At 42.3% G+C, this 21737-nt stretch overlaps 3 protein-coding genes across 4 annotated transcripts in view; all 3 read right to left on the bottom strand.

Annotated features, from left to right (window-relative positions):
• The window catches only part of LOC309704937 (protein NLRC3-like), a 37417-nt gene extending 28969 nt beyond the window's left edge, over positions 1–8448 (bottom strand). For both annotated transcript variants that reach the window (XM_082530454.1, XM_082530453.1), the window contains exons 1-6: positions 7740–8448; positions 6001–6235; positions 2781–2901; positions 2598–2696; positions 2415–2528; positions 104–182 (exon numbers count right to left, since the gene is read on the bottom strand). In XM_082530454.1, the coding sequence (XP_082386580.1) occupies positions 104–182; positions 2415–2528; positions 2598–2696; positions 2781–2869 (381 nt within the window). In that variant the 5' untranslated portion in view covers positions 2870–2901; positions 6001–6235; positions 7740–8448. The remainder of the gene's footprint in view (positions 1–103; positions 183–2414; positions 2529–2597; positions 2697–2780; positions 2902–6000; positions 6236–7739) is intronic.
• Positions 1–21737, bottom strand: part of LOC309704947 (protein NLRC3-like) — a 146302-nt gene that overhangs the window by 107633 nt on the left and 16932 nt on the right. The window lies entirely within an intron of this gene.
• On the bottom strand, positions 17013–18146 carry LOC309705011 (neoverrucotoxin subunit alpha-like; the record flags this gene model as incomplete). Its single annotated transcript, XM_082530605.1, has 2 exons — positions 17013–17925; positions 18074–18146. Coding segments are annotated over 2 exons (612 nt in total), but the record flags the coding sequence as incomplete, so codon positions are not given.

Raw genomic sequence — 21737 nt, 5'->3', positions numbered from 1 at the left:
TGGTCATTTAGTCCACAGAGTCCTTGGTGTTCTGAAAGGGACCTATAAATAAATGCATTATTATTAATATTAATAATAAAGTAGTTGTTGTACATGTACAGACCATAAATATGGAGTCCAGCTGTGTTTGATGCTGCTGGGCAGACTGACCACTGGGAACCTCTGAGCTCTGCTGCTCCACTCTGTGGAGGAACCATGAAGGATTAGATCAACACAGGATAAAGATCCAGGAGTTTCTGCTCAAATAACTTCATCTGAATCAAGTCTGTCAAGTTTTAGACTCTCAGATTCTGAAGATATATTTTCTGTTTTCTATGAACTTTCTTTCATCAGTGATGGAAGTGATGATGCTGCAGAAGCTCAGAGGAAACTTTGAGAAAACTGTGATGAACCATCAACTAATGCTCTCAGGAGGCCAAAGGTCCCTGAATGTAACTGTGCAGTAGATTCAACGAGTGTTTGAAACCTGACCACTTCCATATGTTTTCATTCTAACACAAGAATTCCTTTTCTCATTGCTTTGATTTGAGTTTTCATTTGAGTTTTCCGAGTCTCGTATTTGGAGTCGAGTCTAATCAATGATCTGACAGAAGAACATTAAAAAGGAGTTACCAGTGCTGTCAACATTAACATGTAGGGTTAGGGGTTCATCTGTTATCATGATTAACATGATAACAACCTTTAACACGACACATCTGGAGAGCAGAACGACTCAAAATCCCTGAAATGTTTCTATCAACGCACTTCGAGCAGTTTGTCCGAGTAGAGTTACCTTTGCACACGTGCAGATGTGCAGCACATCTGTTAGTGACGGAAGCTGAACCAATCAGCTCAATATGGAAGATGACAAACACACACTGACCTCCCGATGGAAAGTTTGAGCATTAAAAAAATAACAAGACGGACCAGCCGACCAACATGAAGGATTCTGTACATCGTGACAGAAGGAATTTTCTTTTCACCGAAGCACTTCCAGCTTAAAATATCACAACAATGCAAAGCACTGATGACACAACTGCCAAGTGGACAAACTGCAGACCTGTTAGTGTTGTTAATAACATAGTTTTGGTTCCTCGTGTCAAAGACTTGAAGAAGAGTGACAGAGAGTGTTAGACTGCTGCAGGATCAGTGCCACCTCCACAGACCTGTGAAGAAAATGATTGTTTGACAGATGGGCTCAGATTCAGGATCAGCTGAGGAGTTTGTGGCTGACAGAATCCTGCAGGTACAGAGCAGAGCCCATCATTAGCATGCAGGACTGTCCCTGGGGGGGTCGGCTCATTCAGGAGGTTAATCAATGTTTACATGTTCAATAAACATGTTAAGTGTGTAAATTTGCCCTTTTCTCTCGAGTCTGTTTGCTCATGAAATGAACTTTGATTCGTTTACATTAAAAATGATGTTTAATGGTGATTAATCCAAATGAATCCACAGTAACCCTGTGATGAGTCTGATTAAACATTTTCATTAACAGCAGTAATATAGATTATATATTATTATATATTAGTGCACACTTAGCTTTTAGTATATATGTTTGTTACAAAGTTGTATTTACAGCAGAGAAGCTGAGTTAAAGACTGAAAACTATTCAAAGTCTCTTTGAATTGAAGCGTTTAACATTCTTTGTGTTTATTCTGCATTGACTTCATTATATGGTGTAAACGTCTGTTACAGGCTTAAATATAAAGTTGGAAAAATGTAACTGCAGCTATTGATCAAGTAATTGTGATTAATCAGGATTAATGACAGAAGATTGTGTCATTAATTAGTCATGTTTTAATCTACTGACAGCACCAGTGTTCACTCTGGTGCCTCCAACTGTTTTACGCCCTTTCAACACCTTCGTGGTCAAAAGTGTACACGCACAAAATCTACAATAAAATCCTCACGCAGCAATAGGACAGACACACAATCCATTTATCTCTTTGTCTCAAACACACACACGTGTATTCAAAGCCTCGATTTGTTCATATTTCATCTGTTGTGTTTTTATCTTCAGCGTTTTCAGTGTTGCTGCATTTACACCAAAAATGTTTCCATTGATGAATCAGATTGATTTGAATGTGTTTCATCCATACAAATCCCTCCCTGGTGGTCACATGACTCTATAACATAACAGGAGTCATGTGACAAGAGTTTCATGCTGTAAAATGTCACAATGGTTGAATGTGGTGGAGTAAAAATGTGAGATGTCAACTACTTTTCTTCAATATGAAATGTTTGCAGGGCCTGACAGGAAGTGGACAGACGCTCTGATCACTTCCTGTTTGCTGAAGTGGGTTTTCAGTTGTTTAGAAACCAAAGGCTTGTTTTAAAAGACAGTTTAAATGGGACTGAGGGAACGACGTGTTTGTAGTTTATATCCAACAACATCGAGCAGTTTAATCAAAGAGTTCATGTTGCTAACAGCTCACCTCTCTGCAGCAGACACAGGCTGGACTTTAAAATCAATGAGAAGACCTTTAGACCGGTCACTCTGTAAGGACACAGAGCTGGGTGGAGGTCCAGGTTTGAGTCTCTGATGGATCCTGAAAAAGTTATAAATCTTCAGTAAAATTCTCATCACATATCAGCTGATATTATTGGTATTAGCTTACCTTTTCTCAGCTGACTGTCTTTGCTCAAATATCTTAATGGCATCTTTGACTGAGTTACTTTCATAAGACACAGAGCTTGGTGGAGGTCCAGGCTGGTTCCTGTGAATAATGATGCAGCAGTGATGTGAGTGCTGAGCTGTGACATGGAGAAGAGTCATGGACAGTTAGAGATGGTCATCTCACCTCTGAGCTTTGGTCTGGCTCTCATGTTCCCCACACAGAGTGCTTTTAGAGGGAGGGACTCCCTCCTCTCTGTCCTCACACTGATCCATGCTGCTCAATTCAGCTCACACACACTTTCTACCTGCAGAGGAAACACAAATCATTCATGTGCACATCAGCTGAAATCCTCCTTTCATCATGTGTGCTGTCCAAATATCAGCTGCTTCTTTCCTGCTTCATCTCAGTGTCAGCTGGATGCAGTCAGACAGCAGTGTGAGGCAGAGGAAGCTGCCATCAGCTGCTCTGCTATCAGTCCACTAGATGGAGCCTGAAGCACACACGATGCATTCACTGACACACACTGATTCACTGTTTGGGAAACTAGAAAAATGTTGGTCTTGAACTAGCTGCATAATGCAGACAGGGTAGGACCCAAATATAACGGCGAAACATCTTCAAGCAACTTATAGAAGTCCAGATGCTTTTCTTTCCAAGCTCCTTAAACTATGATGACCTGGATGACTGAGAACCTTCACAGGAAAAATGAAACACACTGAACAAAGAATGCAAGACTTTCACAATAAAACAGCAAACAAAGGAACACAACACTGACACGTGAGCTTGACAGAGGAGTGGAGGAAAGGCAGACGAGAGTGAGCGAGGGAAAGAGGAGACAAGAGAGACATGACAGGCTGAGGAAATATAGAATGGAGCACCAGGCCTCACACAAACACACACAAACACACACAAACACACACAAACACACACAGAGACACACAGAGGCACACAGAGGCACAGAGGGAATCTAATGATCAAGGAACTAAACAGGAAGTATAAGAAACTCAAAGAAGCATAAATAAGACTGTAAATGAACCAGAACCATAAACCATAATACAAAAAATGCAAAGTGCTTGGTCAAAGGGACCCAGAACCATTAAAGTTCTTTTCTTTGCTCTTCAGTGTTTGAGTTCAAACAGACTCCACATTAAACTATGACAGCACCGTCCCTGCTGCTGCTGTCAGACCTGTTATTCACTCACTGCTCGCCAGTGTTTCTAATGAGTTTTACTCATCCATGAGAGTTTAAAGCTTGCACTTACAAGCAATGTTCCCTCTAATGTTTCACTTGTCTGAGCGAACACACAACCTCCCTGAGCGATCCACTGTGAGCGACATTAGACGTGTGCACTGTGGTCACGCCAGCGTCGAATCCATCCAAGTTACATGTTTATTAAAATAATCAATTTACAGCGTTTACATTTCTGTTAAACTACTTTTAATTAACTGCTTTAGCCCACTTACAATGAAAGTTAAAAAAGAAAATCTTGTTCATGACCTGTAGCATGTTAACACTATTGGAAGGAAAAATAACTTGAACTTCAATTTTGAAAACACAACTTTCTTTAAATAAAGCTCTGACTTGTATGATGAGTCTGTGGTCTGGGAGAGAGTCTGTAACTCTGTCTGCAACATACAGTAAATAATGACCAATGTTGGGCAGTTAATTATATAGTTACTTCTTCAAAAAAGTAACTGAGTTTTGCAAACAGAGTTTTTTGCAGCTGTTTACTGCAAAAAACTACAGCCAAGGTGTTTTTTTTAAAATAAACATTTCAAACTATTTACAGAACAATCAGCTGTTCTGCATCAAATCTGATGCCACACAAATTATTTGTGCCGCTCCAAAAAATAATTTCTGTCCACTATGAGATGAAGGAGAACAACAGCCTGATACCTGCAGGCCTGACAACAGCAGATGTGTCACTGCTGTAACACCTGTAACACTCAGCAGGCGCCTCATTGTTCTGACACACACAACAAAACTATTGACTACACTACACACTAACTACACACTAACTACACAAGATTTGCTCTAAACGTCTCAAATCTCTCACATCTCAAAACACCGCCGTCACTCCGTTTCTTAACAACTAAATGCCATGTTTTGATTGGTCGACATGGTACATTTTTCGACCAATAGGAAAGGCTGGGGGTTGGTATTGTTTTTGCTCACAGGCTTTCGAGCGTTTTCCTTATAAAACGCAGTTTTTACCGTTTCTTCCTGCAGTAAATATAAACAACGACAGTATTCAGGAAGAAAACCAAACATTGCAGATATTTTTATCATAACTCTGGTTTTACGTGGTCGATCAACACAATTTAAAAACTGGTATAAAGTCCACACTTTTCCTGTCAGTTGTTCCGTCTGTCCTGCTCACATCTCCAATGGTTGTACACGTTGTCATTAACGTGGCTTCACTCCACATCAGCCGCTTTGCTAAAACACCGGCACATATTTACTTTAATTTCAATTCAGGTTAGAATTCTTTTTGTGTGCTCAATACAGATTTTCTCTGCGCAGAGACCGTGCCAACAGTGCGCAGCTTAGAGGGAACATTGCTTACAAGGTGACTACCAATAAAAATGAGTGTGCTTCACTGTCAGAGCTACGGTGATTCATCCAGTAGGACTTGATAATAAAAATATTTGTTTGATGCTTTGCATTGAGGCGCATTGTTGAATTTGCAGGGACACAATAACCACAGATCAGTTGTTCAAACCACTACAGTAGGGAGCCATGTCATGAATAATAAACAAATACTAATACTAATACTACTACTAATAATAATGTTAATTTAAGTAATTGTTTTTGACTGAACATCACATATAATGTAACAAGCAGTAAATTCAGGTTAAGTGCATTATCAGCATTTGGAGGAGCTCCTTATCCTTCACTGCTCACCTCTTACAAAGTGTTCACACAGTTTGCTAGCTTCTTTCAGCCTGCTAGCTATGCTAACAAGTCTACTACACACACTTGAGTCGGTCACATGACAGACAGCAGAGATAGCTGCTCTGCTAGCTAAGCTAACTCATGTTAGCTTAGCTAGGTCAAGGTCAAAGAAATGAGGCGATGCTGCTGGGAGTTACGTCACAGACTAGCAGAATTTAGTTATTCAGCATAATATTTAATCCTTATTATCTGCTCCTCTCACCTCTGTTTACATCTAAAAACAAGAAAATTTAGCCAACAGTTTATTAGCTTTGGTGAAATTATAAACAGGCATCAGCGCAGTGACCTATACTGTGCTTTAATGCTGGAGCAGCAGGAACACCAGTTAATCTAAAATCTCCTTTTCTCTCTAAAAAGTGACAGCAGACTGAGTCAAAGACAGAAACCTTATTTAAACACCAAATATTCACTTCCTGATCCAGGATTCAAAGAGGACGTTGAACTTACTCAGCTTCTTCCAATGAACGTCTTCACTCTGCAGCTCTCTGCTGTCTGGACCAGGTCTGTGTAGAAACAGAGAAAATCCTCTGCTTCTTCTCCGTCAGCAGTCGTCTGTGTCTGCAGACTGCGTCACATTAAACACTTCACACCAGCAAAGAGGCTGAAGCTCACAGGTCAACGGTCAGCTGCTGCACTGTGTATAACAATTCACTTTTGAACAGTAGATAGCCTGTAGGCGTCTCTGCAGTGATAAACAGTTTACACATTAAACACTGAACCATAAAAGAAGCTTAAGCTGCAGCTCACAGGTCAAAGCTCAGCTGCTGCACCCAGTTATGAGTTTAAATAAATCATTAATCATGATCTTTTCCCTCTCAGCACTTTCACTTGGCCTTGGAGTGTTTTGACGGAGCTACACTGTATGTTTCAAATGTTGTAAATAAATTGGGAGTTAGGGCTGGGCAATATGGCCTAAAATCCATATCGCGGTATAATTTGAAGCATGTGCGGTAACGATATATATCGCGATATATTCTTTTCTTCTGTATAACGTATTTTCCACACTATAAGGCAGACTTACAATCCTTTAATTTTCTCAAAAATCAAGAGTGTGCCTTATGTATGAATTCTGGTTGTGCTTCGTGACCTCGAACCGATTTTGGCTGCAGAAATCTGTTAAAAATGTTTTAGCACAACTTTGGTAAGCCGCACTGCTTGATGGATCGTCAGAGCATTACGGCTGCCATAGGGAGGAGCTTCACGGAGTAATCTGGGTCCAAAACTCCGACAGCTTCAGGTCCCAAAGTCAAACGAACACTGAGAGTTAAAAACGGTCTAAATTCTTTCATCTTTAATAAAATCATCAGCGTTGCTGCTTTAGCAGATGTAACAATTAAGTTTAACATCCAGGCATCCATGAAAACAGAATTTATTAAATTTAACGGACTTAGAAGTTAACAGGAAGTTAGCGCGCTAGTTTACACCTAAACATTTCATACCATGTTCTGACTGAGATTTTTGAAACTAATTCAAACAGCTCTGCTACCACTTCCAACATAAATGAAGACAGAAAACTAAACAGCAGTGGCGTTTGCAGGGTTACTGAAGTTGGACTACCTGGTATATAATGTTGTGCTACGTGATTGCTAGCGACACAGCTATGTTAGCATAACATTAGCACAGTGAAGCTGGAGGATGAACCCCAACTCTTTTTCCACTCGATAAAAGTTAACGTGAGTGATTCTGGTGGTCAGGGACAAATGCAGTCGCATAGCAGGATGCTGTACACGGGCCAAACTTCAGTCACGAGAACAACTGAGATCATTCATCCACAACACGAGGCTAGTTATTAATATACTGCCACAACATGGGAATAGAGCAGCTGCAGAGAATTCAACATTATTGAATCAATGTTACGGAAGTGGAGGAAGCGCAGTTTTTGGCTTTCCCCGCGTTTCAAAAGTGCTTCATCTCTTTGCTGTGACTGTCACCCAGCATAATTGCAGAGGATAATGGTTTTAACCGCTGCGATGCTTTCGACCAAAACAGGTGCAGTTTGATGACATCATCACATGCGCTGTCGCGATAGAGCGGTATAGTCAAAATCTCTATCGTTGACCAAATTTAATCGATTCTGTCGTTTATTGTTTATATCGCCCAGCCCTACTGGGTGTGATTTTGTTGTATTGGTTTGTTTTTTGGTTTTATGTTTCCATGTAGATGAATGAAGACAGATTCACTCTTACCTTTTCAAAATGTCTATAAGGTAGACGAGGTCTATGCTTTTCTGCCTCTTCACAGATAATCCCAGTGATTTTCCCTTGGTCTGAAATTTCACCTGATCTTGTGATATTGAGAGTCATCTGCCTTTGAGGCAGCTAACCAAACAGTGTTCTCTAAACTCTAACTTTAATATACTTTGATATATTTCAGATTTCTGAGCTCTGCTCTGACTCCGTGCCAGTAGCTCCTTAATATGACTTTAGTTTGATCAATAATTAACCTGCAGAAAGTTTCTGTTCCCACTCCACCACGCCGAACAACCCTGAGAACAAATAATATGATGTGGGTGTGTCTGCAGGCTTCAGCACTGTGAGCATTAAACACAATAAAAGACTCACAAGTTCCTGCTCAAAGGTCAGCTGCCTTTAGATCAATCATTAACCTGCAGCAGGATCCAGTCTTCTGCCTGTTGTGGTTGTGACAGCTGCTCGTAGGAGAGTTTGTTTGTAGGAGGTGGAGATGTTCTCAGATCAAGTGCGTAATCGTCTCTTTGTGTAGACGCTAAAAGCTGTGAGCCAAAACTCTCTGCTCTGAAACTCTTCACTCAGTCCTCACGCTGAGAGTTTAGAGGCTGAACTTCTTGTTCCTCCATAACACTTTTCATGAAACAGCAGAAATGAGCTTGTGTTTCTCAGCAGTGCGCACACAGAGAACCGATCCTCTCTGCTCAGTCTGAACAAATCAAAGTGAAACGTCAGTGAAAACACAGCTGCTGATCAAACTGTATCAGATTAATGCCTCAATGTTTCACTGTGAGGTTAAAAAATACATAAAAATGATTTAAAGAAGTAGGAGGCAGATTTTCACAATAAGAGCACTTTGTTTTTAATTCAGTTAATGTCAAACTGTCATCAACACCTCTGTGTTGTCTCCGTCTCTGAGCAGATTCAGGCATTACTCAAATAATAAAGGCTTTCTTTCACTATTATACTTTTCATTAGTCTCCAGGTTGATGATTATAAACAGAATTATTAAAGTTTTTATCATTTCAGGCTGAAAATCAACATGAATTTGGTTTTAATCAAAGAAGCTCCTTTAATGTGTGTCATTAAAATCCTCACACAGACTTAAAAAGGCGACATTAACATTAAAATAAATGAAAGAAGCTTCAGCTGAGAGCTTCATGCAGTCATCATCAGCAGCTCATAGCAGTCACAGCTCTTTATTACGCAGCTTTGCAGGAATTAAAGTGGCTGAAGTGTCAGAGTTTGTGTGAGAAGCTGCTTCATGGACAGCTGTACACACGTCTTTATTATTTCTTCATAAATCAAACACACAGGTTTGTCTGCAGATGATTTAAAGTGTGTCGTTGTGCAGTTAAAGCTGTTTGTGTGACGCCCTGACCTCCTGTGAATGAAACAGCCAATCAGATCCATCAGAGAGAGAGCAGGAAGTGTGTGTTTGTGACAGAACAAGGAAACAGTGATGATGATGAACATAAAGATCCTCTGATGACGTGCTTGTGTTTCCTGTTACAGTAACGCTTGTTCATCTGTTGCTCTCCTACACTTTCCTATAAATAAAGGAGAAAAAGTCCGTTTAGTTTCATTTCCTACAGCTCAGAGTTACACTTCACATTCCTGCTGTCACATCAAAAAGCTTCACTTTGGTCCAACATCTACATGTTAACATGAAACACAGACAGACTCAGAACATCTGGAACATCTGCACTTTGACCCAAACTGTTATAGCAGGATATTTTCTGCATATTTCTTATGTTGGACCTGTTTGAACTGTAAACGACCTGTAATCATCTGTAAATGGTGTGAGACACACTGAGGCCACCTACAGGGCAGCTGGGGAACAGCAGGGATCTGAAATCATATGAGACGTTAGTGAGTGAGAAGAACAAACGGACTTAAGATGGCTCGAAGTGATCAAAGTTGATCTAAAACAGAAGATAAATCCACTGATTCTTTGTAAAGTTCATCTGCTGCTCACATGAATCCTGTGATGAAAGATTTATTTCACTGAATGTTTCTTCAAAGCTCATTTCAACCTGTTGAAGTCATGAATGAAAGTGCAGACTGAGAGTGGATCACATGATGTTTGAGGTGTGTCATGTGACATGTTCAGTATTGTCACACATGTCTAGATTGTCCCTGATATCATAACTGCTCAAACACTGATGATTATATTTGAAGAATTATTCCTGATGGCAGCAAAGTTTGAATGGAGCTCTCTGTCTGTGCTGATTTGTCGCCCTCTGGAGGTCAAAGCACAAACCTACAGGGCAGCTGGGGAACAGCAGGGATCTGAAATCATACGAGATGTTAGTGAGAAGTTAGAACAAACGGACTTAAGATGGCTCGAAGTGATCAAAGTTGGTCTAAAACAGAAGATAAATCCAAAGCAGCATCAGATGAATGTTACCATTTCCAGTTACGGTGCCCTTCATCTAATATGGAAATGTGTTGGTTTTTTTGCCATGTTGTTGTTCTTCCTATTGTGTTTAGGCCAGAGATGCTCTTCAAACAGCTGACAGACATGACCACATTACAAGAACATGGTGTGAGTCCGATTTGATATTCCAGTCAACGCTGAGAGACCTTAACCAGGAAGTCAGAGGTCAGCTGATGCTGCGAGCAGGAAGTGAACCAAGGGAAAGGTCCACTCTACTCAATCTCAAAGAAAATATGCTGGTGTTTGTTGATGTTGATGGTACAATAAAAATATATAATATAATAAATAATAAAATATCATGTGATGATGAGATGTGTTGTTGGTGTTTGTATTTTCTGTAAATGTCTTTTTTAATGTAAATGCTTTGTTCCAGACGGACAGGGAATCAGTTGCTGTACGATGACATCATCTTGATGTTGACGAGGAGGGCGAGAAAAACTAGTTTAGTCCTGCAGATGGCGATCTTGCACCGTGTCCAGAGAGCCGACACTTTGATGGTGCTGCTCTACTCAGCTTACTTTAGCCTGGGTTGGACTCTATATGAGCAGCTTCCACTCTGGTTTCACTCTTAAACACACTTGTTTGATTTCACTTGTAAAAGTTGAAGAATAAATATTTTATTACAAAATTATTTGTTGATGCATTTTTTTAGGGTCAAATATCTTGTTTGATTTGAGGAATGAACTGTTAGGGTGGAAAAAGTGAATCAGGTTAAAATAGTGGTGCTTTATATCAGTGAAGATGTATAATGTAATTTAAAATGTTGATGATGGGTTGTAGTGGGCTTGTACTTACAAAACTGCCTCATTTTATTGGAACGATCCACAGTTGCATCCATTCACGGATGACATCTGACATCATTTGACATCTGGTCTGAACACGTTTGTACACAAGATGCCTCAGTTCTGGATGTTCCCACAGACTCCTCTGTGCACCTAAAGAAAAGGTCAAGGGTCAGCAGCACATGTAGTTGGGACAAGTCTTCATTTACAAACAACAGTCGCATAAACTACACAATGATTTTCCTCCAATGACGACTTTTCACTTGCAGAAATGGTCCTGTGTGATTTCCAGGCTGTGATATAAAAACTAGTTCCTAATGGCAGCGACTCACTCAGTAAACATGTGTTTCCTTCACCAACCTCACACACAGATCCAATAAGATCAGGAAGTGGGCAGTATAGTACAATATGTGTTATTCTGTGCTGCACTGCCCAAACTAAAGATCTGCTGAAGTGTTGGAAATGATCCAGATGTTTATTTTGGACGATACAGCAGAAGATCAGACATGAAAGTGGAGATAACACAGAAGACCTGCAGCAAAGGTCAGAGGTCAGACTGGGCCCCTGGATTCAACAATGAGCCAATGATCATCAAGCAGTGACTAAAGCAGAGCCCTGACGTTCTGACATTCATCACACAGTCAGAACAAATGTCTGCTGATGACTTCATCTCATGAAACGACTGATAGATGTCAGTTCATTGATCAGCTGAGCTGCTGATCTTCATCGTCACAGAAACATTCAGCTTGTTTCAATCAGTAAATAACTCCCACTACTCCCAGTTTGAACTGTTCCCACTCAAAATGCTGTGAGAACAATGATCATTGTAGAACTTCACAAACATCACGTGTTGTTTTCCACATGTAAGATCAGCAAACACACAGAAACTTCCTGTTGCCACACACGGCCTCTAAAATCTCTTCCACGCTTTCTGTCTGAAGTCCACTCTCTGTGTCGGATCCACAGGAAACAACAAGATCTTATTAACATGGTTTTCAATGTGTCTCCTTCCAAAAAGTCCAACCAATGAACAAATGTGTGTATTTGTGGAGGCCGAACAAAAGCATGACACATTTCTCTGTTTCTATAAACTGGAGTCAAACACAAACATGAAGAGTTTCACTGACAGACTCCAAAATGCCCCCACAGTGGATCAAAGGGAAATCCTACAGTGTGGCCAGAGACTCTTAATGGCTCCAACATCAACACATCCACAATGTTGGATCCAGTTCTGCCTCACAGAGTTACTAAGACACACCCTCTGCCAGCATCACAACAGCTCCACCTGCTTCACCTGCCTCCTCAGCATCTGTACACCTGAAGAGAAAAGAAAGGCTCCAACAGCTCAAATCTACAAAGGATTCATGAAGTTTCATCCAACAATAACATGTTTGCCTTCCACAGTGTGCTGTTAGACACCACTGTACCTCTGCCATTTCAAAAAGAGCAGCTTGGGAACATTTTGGCTCCAAACACTTTGTGTTTAAGTTCTTTGTTTTCTTTGTGAAGCCGACAACATCTGGAGCTTTGTGACTCATAGAAACATCATTTTGTTCTTTAGATGACAGCAGATTGGGACTGAATAATCAATCACTATCAAACCAATAAAGACAAACATGCTGATTTTACAGGAACTTTGTTGGAGAAGCTGCAAAGACATGAAACTGGTGGAGATCCCAAACCAGTTGATAGTGCTGGTTATTCCAAATAAAGCTGTTTCCCTTTGAGATGAAATGACTTTCTGTCCTGATATATAATAAAGATGTTGTTGTTTTTGAGCCCCTGTATTAAAAGTAGTTTAAAGTCAGCTTGAGTTTGATGTCTTTATGTCAAAGCTGCTCATGATGTTGAGCTGCTGATGGAATAAAAACAATATAAAAGCATGTAGTCCAGACTTAAATGTAGCCTGTTGTTAGCTGAGGTCCACACACAGTGTTTGACAGTGTAAAGTGTGTGAAAGGGCTGCTGGTGGAGCTCACTAGGATGAGCAGGTGACCACGAGGTGGAGAGCAGCTGGCCTGGCTTTGACCCGGGCCACGCCCCCTTTCTCTCTGCTTTGCTGTCACTTATCTTCACTGCTCTGTCCAATAAAGCTGAAAAAGGCCCCGAATCAAAGAAATCTGCTGCAGCCTCTGAAACGTCTTCTGTTTCCTTCCCGACGGCTTTTTCACCGTCAGCCCATCAGACAGTCCAGCAGCATTTATGATGATGTCATGATGTTGAAGAGGCTGCTACGGTGGCCTCCCATGACCCCCAGCCTCATCACAGCTGAGATGCAGACATTTGAAACCATTCAGCAGACAACTGAATAACAGTCCAACACAACAGTCTGTGTGCAGACACACACTGACCTTTCATATAGTCAAACACAGCTGGTTGAGTCATTTCTCTGTGAGTCTAAAGTGAATCTAGTATTTGAAAGTCCACTTCCTGTATTTGTTGTTGAAGACTTCTTCAGCTTCTTCTCAAGGACATCAGCTGCTTGTTTGGCAGCAGAGGCAGTTAAGAAGCTTCCTGAAAAACACTGAACAGTGAGTTCACTGTGGCATATGACAGATTCAGCTTTCTGTGTGCAAACGTGTCTGTGTCGACCTTTCAAATGCTGTTGAATCCAAAACATCAGCGGCTCCTCGGCTGCTCACTTCATGCACTTCTGTCTGTGTGACAGTCCAATGACATCACAGCTGTTTCCAGCCCCAGTGTCTCAGGACTGGACACCTTTAAACATGTCGAGGATCAAACAGCGTCCAGCTAAACACACATGAAACTATCAGAGCTGACAATCATTCCAATAACATCTAATGGTTCATGTATGTAGACACAGGACTACAAGGAAATGGCTCTCAGCATCTGGCTGTGGGAACACATGAGTCCCTGTTTGTGTTCAGATTGTGTGCATGTTTTAGACGTGTGTCACATGTAGAAACACAACAATCCCACAATGACACACAGATGTGTTTGACACAGCTGTGCAGCTGTAAGTTGTTTCTAATGATTCATTGAAGCTCTTCTAACATTCTGGAGACGATCAGTACATGAATCTGTTCAACACGACAACAATTTGACTTCAGTGTGAACGTTTGCATTAAATAACCTTCTTCATCCAGCTGACAGCATCTTCATCCTATGATGTGAACAGTTCCTCCTGTTGATGACAAACCTCTGACAGGATCTGCTTGAGGAGCTTTTTCATGTGCAGCTCTCTGAGCTCAGGGCTGAGCTGCTGTTTCATCTTTAAGAGCTGCTGCCTCCTCGCCGGACTTGTTCTCCTCTTCTTCTCCTGATGACACCATTTCTGCTTCATATTAAATTCAATAAAGATGCTGACATGTATCTGTAGCAACAACATCATTGAATCTAGAACAACTGGAGCCAAACCAGTGGCTCTGCTGGGATCACTGGTGAGCCAACACTTCCTTGTTGATGCAGATTTCAGGGCTTCCTTTTGCTCCTCCGTTATAACTGTTCTCTCTTCTCAACACATGATGACACAAAGGAATCAGCAGTGACAAAGATGATGCTGAAGAGAAGCACACACTTCACACATATAACAGAGCAGTGCAGTTACACACACCTCTGCTCGACATCAGGCCTCAAACAAAGACACAAAACACTAACTTGACTCTAAACAGAAGAAACGAGCAGCTGTTTCTGTTCTGTGCTTATTTATATTTGACACACATGCTTCTCTTTGTGCAAACACACATCGCACTATAAGGGTAACCTCGCACACAATGATTGGACAGCACAGTGATGATGCTGGGAGATCCTATACGCAGCAACACAGAAACACTGAGAACTTTAAACAATGATGGAAAGTGTTATAAATGACTTGTTGGCCTCTGATCTGTCACAAACAGCTGAAACGTGTCTCTCATGAGTCACATGAAGGTTTTTGACAGAAAGGACAAAAAGTAGCTGCAGTCAGTTTGTGTCATTTTTATATTTATTCATCTGGGAGAAAAATCTGAGGGACATTAAAATGTGTTTTCAACAGAGACAAGAACATGAATATAACAGAACAGGTAAATGAAGATGTTTCAAGTAAACAGCTGGACTGATCAGGTCCAAACACAGAGTGATAAACTTGTCAAACAGCTGTCATATCTTTATATAGAAGCTCTTTATAAATGCTGCTCACTGCAGTCTGTTTACTAATAATGTCAAAGTGTTAGAAACACAGAAACATCAGAATGGTCTTTGTTCACAGAAACCTGTCTGGGATCCTTTGTTGTTCTTTTGATGCAGAGTTACATTATAAATATAAAGAGTTATTTCAGAGTCTCATCAGTTTTCCTGCATGTCTTTATTTAACACATCAGCAGGGCTGAAGCTCTCATGTTAAACACACACTGATCTATGGACACGTTCATGTGTTTCTAACAGAACCAGGCTGTTATCAGCCTGCACTAACATTATGTCACACACACTGAATGTAACAGTGACAGTTTACATCATCACACAATCAGCTGTGATTGTTTCACTGTCATCAAACGAGTCAACAGGAAGTAGAATCAATAGAAACCAATCATTTACTGACAGCATGTCTGATGGAAATAAGTGCAGATTATGTATGAAGTCTAACTGCACACAGTAACTGTGTTACAATAAGGACTTAACAGCGCCCTCTGCTGGAGTGTTTCAGTACTGCGTTAACTAGAATACACCACCTCCTCCTCACACCACCTGCTACAGCTCTACTCTTCTATGACTACAGTCATCCACAGCACTGATGTGAGGTCACATGGTTCATATGTAAGGAGCACAGCTGACCTCAGGTCAGTTTAATGACTGTGAGCAGCAGCTGTGTTATTGTCACTGTGACAGGGAGACACTCTCAGACACAGCGCTCATGTCAGCTTGTTCTCATGCAGGAGGATCAGGAGCTCCATGTTTGTCTTTCTGTTTGAATCATGATGTGTTTGTGCCATCAGAGTCTGTCATGAGTACTCAGGGTTTCACAGCAGCTCTTCTGGATGCTGACGAGGACTCCAACCTCATGTTTCACCTCTCTGTGAACACTCGTGTTTCTTCTCTGGGCTCATCTGGACAAAAACACCTTTCTGTGTTTGGCTGCAGCCTCATTCTGACTGACAGGAAGTGTGTTATCCATGAGCTGCACTTCTGTGAGGAAGTTTCCTGCTGTGTTTCCTGTCTGTGGACAAACACGAGTGTTCCAGCTGAGGACTTGGTTCCTTCCACCTGTCCATACAGGACATCACGCTGTCTGCAGCTCTGTAAATGCAGCTCCAGGTCCTTCCACGTGCTGCTCTGTATTTGTGCAGTTTGTAGTGTGTCCTGGGAAACGTAGCACACATGGTGTTCTTCTGCTGTTTCCTCCTTTCACTGAGTGTGAAACACTGACGCTGTGCTGTTGTTCACAGAGGGGAGCTGATTCTAGCTGCAGCTGGACTCTGTCATCTAACTGAATGTGTTGGTGCTGATCACGGGGCTCTGAGGGGGGAGCAGCAGGAGGACTCTGGATGCTGACGTCAGTGTATCTGTGGAAGCTCCCACAGCGTGTCTGTCATTCAATATTGTGCTGTATATTGTATCTATGCAAAGATGAACAGACTGTGTGTTCACTGGTCTCTGTGCTGCAGCTCTGATGTCATCATCACTCCCTCCTCCACCCTCAGCAGTCCCAGCATGCTGCTGTGGTGCACCCCACCCTCACTCTACACCTGAGCCACAGACCACACCCTCCACCTCAATATACACCACAGTTTTCTCTGCTGTGGAAATGAGATCAGGAGGAAATCATCATTATTATTATTTAATAAACGCTCACATTAATGTGGGCTTATTTGTTTCATATTAGAAACATTAGTTGAGTGTTTTTAGTATAAAATGGTCAAAGTCCCTCTTTTTGCTCCTCCCCTCACCTGTGGATGGGCGGTGCTGTTACCGTGGTGACAGCTTGGATGTGTTTCAGTCCTGCCTGGTTATCACTGCAGGAATCTTTCACATTTATTACAGGTAATAACTCTGATTTTTCTGTGTATTATGAACCAAATGTATCCTGATACACACAGAGATGGATGAGCAGAGGGTTTTTTTGCAGTTTATGTAGTTACTATGGACTTAATGCATACATATTATTAAAATTAGGGCTATAACAGTTGTATTGATGTATAGCAACTTGAAATGCTCCCACAAATGGCTCCACAGCATGTAAAAATATAACAAAAGCTCTGGCGGACTTGGTTCTGTGGTCAGTCTTAAAGGGTGAAGTTAAACTCTGTAATCTTCACTGTGTCACAGAGTTCAGTGAGTCCCGTTATTCACAGTATCAATCAGATCATCAGAGAACAGCTGATCAGCAATCAGTGGTGCCAACAGCGCCTCCTGTGGTGAGAGGATGCAATAATGCAATGTAGCATTTTTCCACTCAACACTTGCAGTCATGGAAACTGTCTGTTGGATCAGCACAGGGACACTGAGGAACCAGGAGACCAGAACCTAAACCCAGGATAAAGAGTTTGAGTGAATGTGGTGTTGAAGGTGTGGAGGTGGATCAGAGTGTCAGAGGAGACTCTGTAGAAGGACAGAGTGCCAGCAGGACAGTCCACATACACTGCTGCTCTGTTAGAGACAGAGGAGGAGGAGGAGGAGGAGGAGATGGATGTTACTCCGTTATTGTGCCTGACATGATGAGGACCATCATCAGTGCACCACAGACTCCAGGACTGATCATTGTTTCCAAACACACAGTCATCACTGCCTCCTTTCCTTCTGATGCTTCTGTAACTCACTGATATACAAACGCCTCCTCTCCACTCGACCTCCCAGTAACAGCGACCAGTCAGACCATCTCTACACAGCAGCTGATAATAAACATCAAATCTATCTGGATGATCAGGATATGACTGAACCTTCTTCACATGTGTCACCTTCCTGTTGTTGTCAGACAGTTGGAGCTTTGTGTTCACTGTGTTTGTGTCGATTGTGAGTTGACAGGAATCTGATGGAGAGAACAAACACAATCCAGCTGCAGTTATTGATCCATCATCTGTTCATTGATTGACACTTTGATGATGACTCCTGACATGATGAAGATGGTTGAATGTGTGCTGCTTTGTTTTCATGAATCCCATTAAAAACACACTTACACTTCCTCAGACCTGGTCTCAACCATCGGACTCCAGCAGGCTCCACCCTGAAAGGAGGAGGGGGGTCAGAGCAGCACAGTCAGCATGCACACATGGACATTACATGGCTCTCACACACACACTGTTACACACTGAGCTCAAAGCTCGGCTCCACTGTTTTATTCAAAGAAATCTACATTTATTTATCAGCACATTTAAAAACAGCTTGAGCCAAAGTGCTGCACAGAGTAGAGAGAAAATAGGAAACATACACAGTAATGACTATAAAGACTGGTCAGGATTGAAAGCTACAGAGTACAAATGTGTTTCCAACCGGCTTTTAAAAATGTCCAGTGTTGGTGACGACCTGATGTGAAGGGCGACTGTTCCAGAGTTTGGCTGCAGCCATCGATAAAGCTCACCTCTGTTTTTACGTCTAGTTCTGGTCAGAAGCTGCTTATCTGCAGACCTGAGGGCTCCACTTGGATTCTTTTGTTAAAGAGAGATAAGATGGAGCCAATCCATTCACAGATTTAAAGACAACCAGATCTGGAAGTGGATTCTACCACGTACTGGTAACCAGTGGAAAAAGCTGGTGATGGGTCGTCTAGCACAGACCCACCGCTGGAACCAGACAATTGATGAGGGAGAGAACTGTGACAGCGCCGTTCCTTCACTTGACCTCAGTCGCTCTCGTCTGCTCCCTCGTAACACTGCTCTTTATTGAGCTTACATGAATATGCACAAGTTCATTATGACGTCTTACACAGGTATGAACAAAGAGTACCAGTCTGTGCATAGTGTGTGTGTGTGTGTGTGTGTGTGTGTGTGTGTGTGTGTGTGTGTGTGTGTGTGTCTGTGTGTGTCTGTGTGTGTGTGTCTGTGTGTGTGTGTGTGTGTGTGTTCCAGATGTGACCCTGTGACCCCAAAGCTGGTGCTAAGAGTCCAGCGGTCCCCCTAACAAAGGGCTCTTATACTTAACCAGACACAGAGTAGGTGTCCTCCTACACCAGGGGTCTCAAACTCGCGGCCCGCGGGCCAATTGCGGCCTGCCGGACGATAGTTTTTGGCCCCACCTTAATATGAAAATGTAATGTTAGTTTGATAATGTATGACACTTTACAGTGTTGTGGGCGGAGCTGAATTAACCCACCAATCAGGGTGGGATATGGATCTCAGGGGACACCAGCCGGGCTTGATGCAAGCAGGGAAACATTTCTCAATGAGTCAAAGTTCCAGCAGCGTTGCCCTGGAGTGTTTCTTTCTTTCCTGTGCCTGGCTGGCTTCCTCCTTTCTATTGGGCAAACGCCGACATTCGCCCCAGCGCGCTGCGTTCACAACACTTCAAAAAAAGTTGTTTTTTAAGTTGCTGCCCAGCGGGACATTATACGTATATAGATTTATACACACGTCAGTGGGATTTAAAGTTATTTTTCCACAGAGAGAGATCTCATATTAACTCTCACAGTGATGCGTAGGCGGCGGGATAAAAGAAAAGTCATGAACTCAATGCAGCCCAATTTAGTCTGCAGTCACATAGCGACACCTGTTCATCGGCAACAACAGTCCCCGGTAACCCGGACTAATTATAGGGTCGCACCGTAATTTGTGGCTCCATGTTTTTATTTGCATCACTGCGTTTGCATTGCAGCAAACATGAACATTACATATATTTCAATATAATGTAAAAGCAGTCAAAACAACTAACATCAGAAACAGCTGATGTTATTTGTTATATGTCACGGTGTCATTTCCGCTTCTTTCTCCTGTAACAACAGCCCGGCGCCGTGAGCAGTCGCCTTTTTTGCGCTCGCTATCCCTGCACTTTCTACCATCTGCAAACGCCACGGTGTTCGTGTCGTCATGAAAGACATGAACATCGAGCGTAAAAACAAAGGAGACTGCTACCGGCTTTTTATCTGCCGATCGCCGTGCTACGGTTGCAAGAAAAAGAAGCAGAAATGACGTTCTCTACGCGTTGAGACGTTCCCCGTCCGTCGGCTAAACGCTTGATTGAAACTTCAATGCGACAGTGACACCAAGTAGAATTATAAATGTCACATAGCCCCAAACATGTCTTTTTCAAAGCCTGCGGTGAAGAGAAAGGTTGGTGATGAGCACCGACAATTTCAGGAAAAGTGGGCAATGCAATATTTCTTTGTTGAGCACAGGGGCACCCCGACCTGTCTTATTTGCACAGAGAAAGTTGCGCTGCACAAGGAATACAATTTGAAACGTCATTACACAACTAGACATGCTGAGCTGGATGCAAAATACCAGGGAGACGAGAGAGCGAACCGGGTTGCCAGTCTTAAAACAGATCTACTGAGGCAGCAAGATTTCTCCAAGAAAGCAACCAAAGAGAATAATGCAGCAGTCGGAGCCACGTGGTTAGTGAGATGATTGCTAAAGCAGGGAAGCCATTCACAGAAGGTGGATTTGTCTAAAAGTGCATATTGCAGGCTGCAAATATAGTCTGTCCGGGAAAGAAAGGTCAGTTTAGCAACATCAGCCTTTCTGCCAACACCGCAGCAGATCGCATTTCTGACCTGTCAAGTGACATTTATGACCAACTGTGTGAGAAAGCCAAATGTTTCAGTGTATACTCAGTCGCTCTTGATGAGACCACAGACATCACCGACACTGCCCAGCTCCCAATGTATGTCCGTGGTGTTGATGACAGTTTTGAAGTGATGGAGGAGCTGCTCACAGTAATTCCAATGCATGGCCAGACCACCGCTCAGCAGATATTTACAAGCTGTGTGATGCCATTGAGAATGTTGGTTTGCCATGGAAGAGGTTTGTTGGAATAACAACAGATGGAGCGCCATCAATGACAGGGAGGAAACATGGACTGGTGGCACAAAACAAACTGGAAGAGGAAGGCGTGGAGGAGGCCATTGCTCTGCACTGCATCATCCATCAGCAGGTCCTTTGCAGCAAATGCCTGAAGTTTGACAATGTGATGTCTATTGTTGTGAAATGCATCAACCAAATCAGATCCAGGGGCTTAAAGCACCGAAGGTTCTGTGCTTTTTTAGAGGAAATGGAGTCAGAATATGGGGATGTGCTCGACTTCACTGAGGTACGTTGGCTCAGCAGGGGAAATGTATTAAAGAGACTTTTTGAGTTGAGAGCAGAAGTGAAGCCTTCATGGAGAAGGATGGAGTTAGTGTTCCTGTGCTAACTGATCCCAAATGGCTCATGGACTCAGCTTTTCTTGTTGATATGACACATGAGCTTAATGTACTGAACAAGACGTTACAAGGCCAGGGGCAACTTGTCAGTGCTGCCTATGACAACGTGAGAGCATTCTCCACAAAACTGGCGCTCTGGAAAGCTCAGCTCTCTCAGACAAACCTTTGCCATTTCCCAGCATGCAAGGCACTCGTGGATGCAGGCACACCATTCAGTGCTGACGAGTATGTTGATGTCATTTTGAGGCTACAGGAGGAATTTGATCACAGATTTGCTGACTTCAAGACACACAGAGCCACCTTTCACATTTTTGCAGACCCCTTCTCCTTTGATGTGCAAGATGCCCCTTCTGTGCTTCAAATGGAGCTCATTGAGCTGCAGTGCAACTCTGAACTCAAAGCAAAGTTCAGGGAGGTGAGTGGAAAAGCAGACAAGCTTGGACAATTTTTGAGAGACTTGAGCCCTAGTTTCCCTCGGCTTTCCCGAA

This window comes from Aulonocara stuartgranti (assembly GCF_965226115.1).
Source record: "Aulonocara stuartgranti genome assembly, chromosome: 4".
Classification (NCBI taxonomy): Eukaryota; Metazoa; Chordata; class Actinopteri; order Cichliformes; family Cichlidae; genus Aulonocara; species Aulonocara stuartgranti.
The sequence above is the reverse complement of the archived record's forward strand: the minus strand, read 5'-3'. Positions and strand labels throughout refer to the sequence as shown.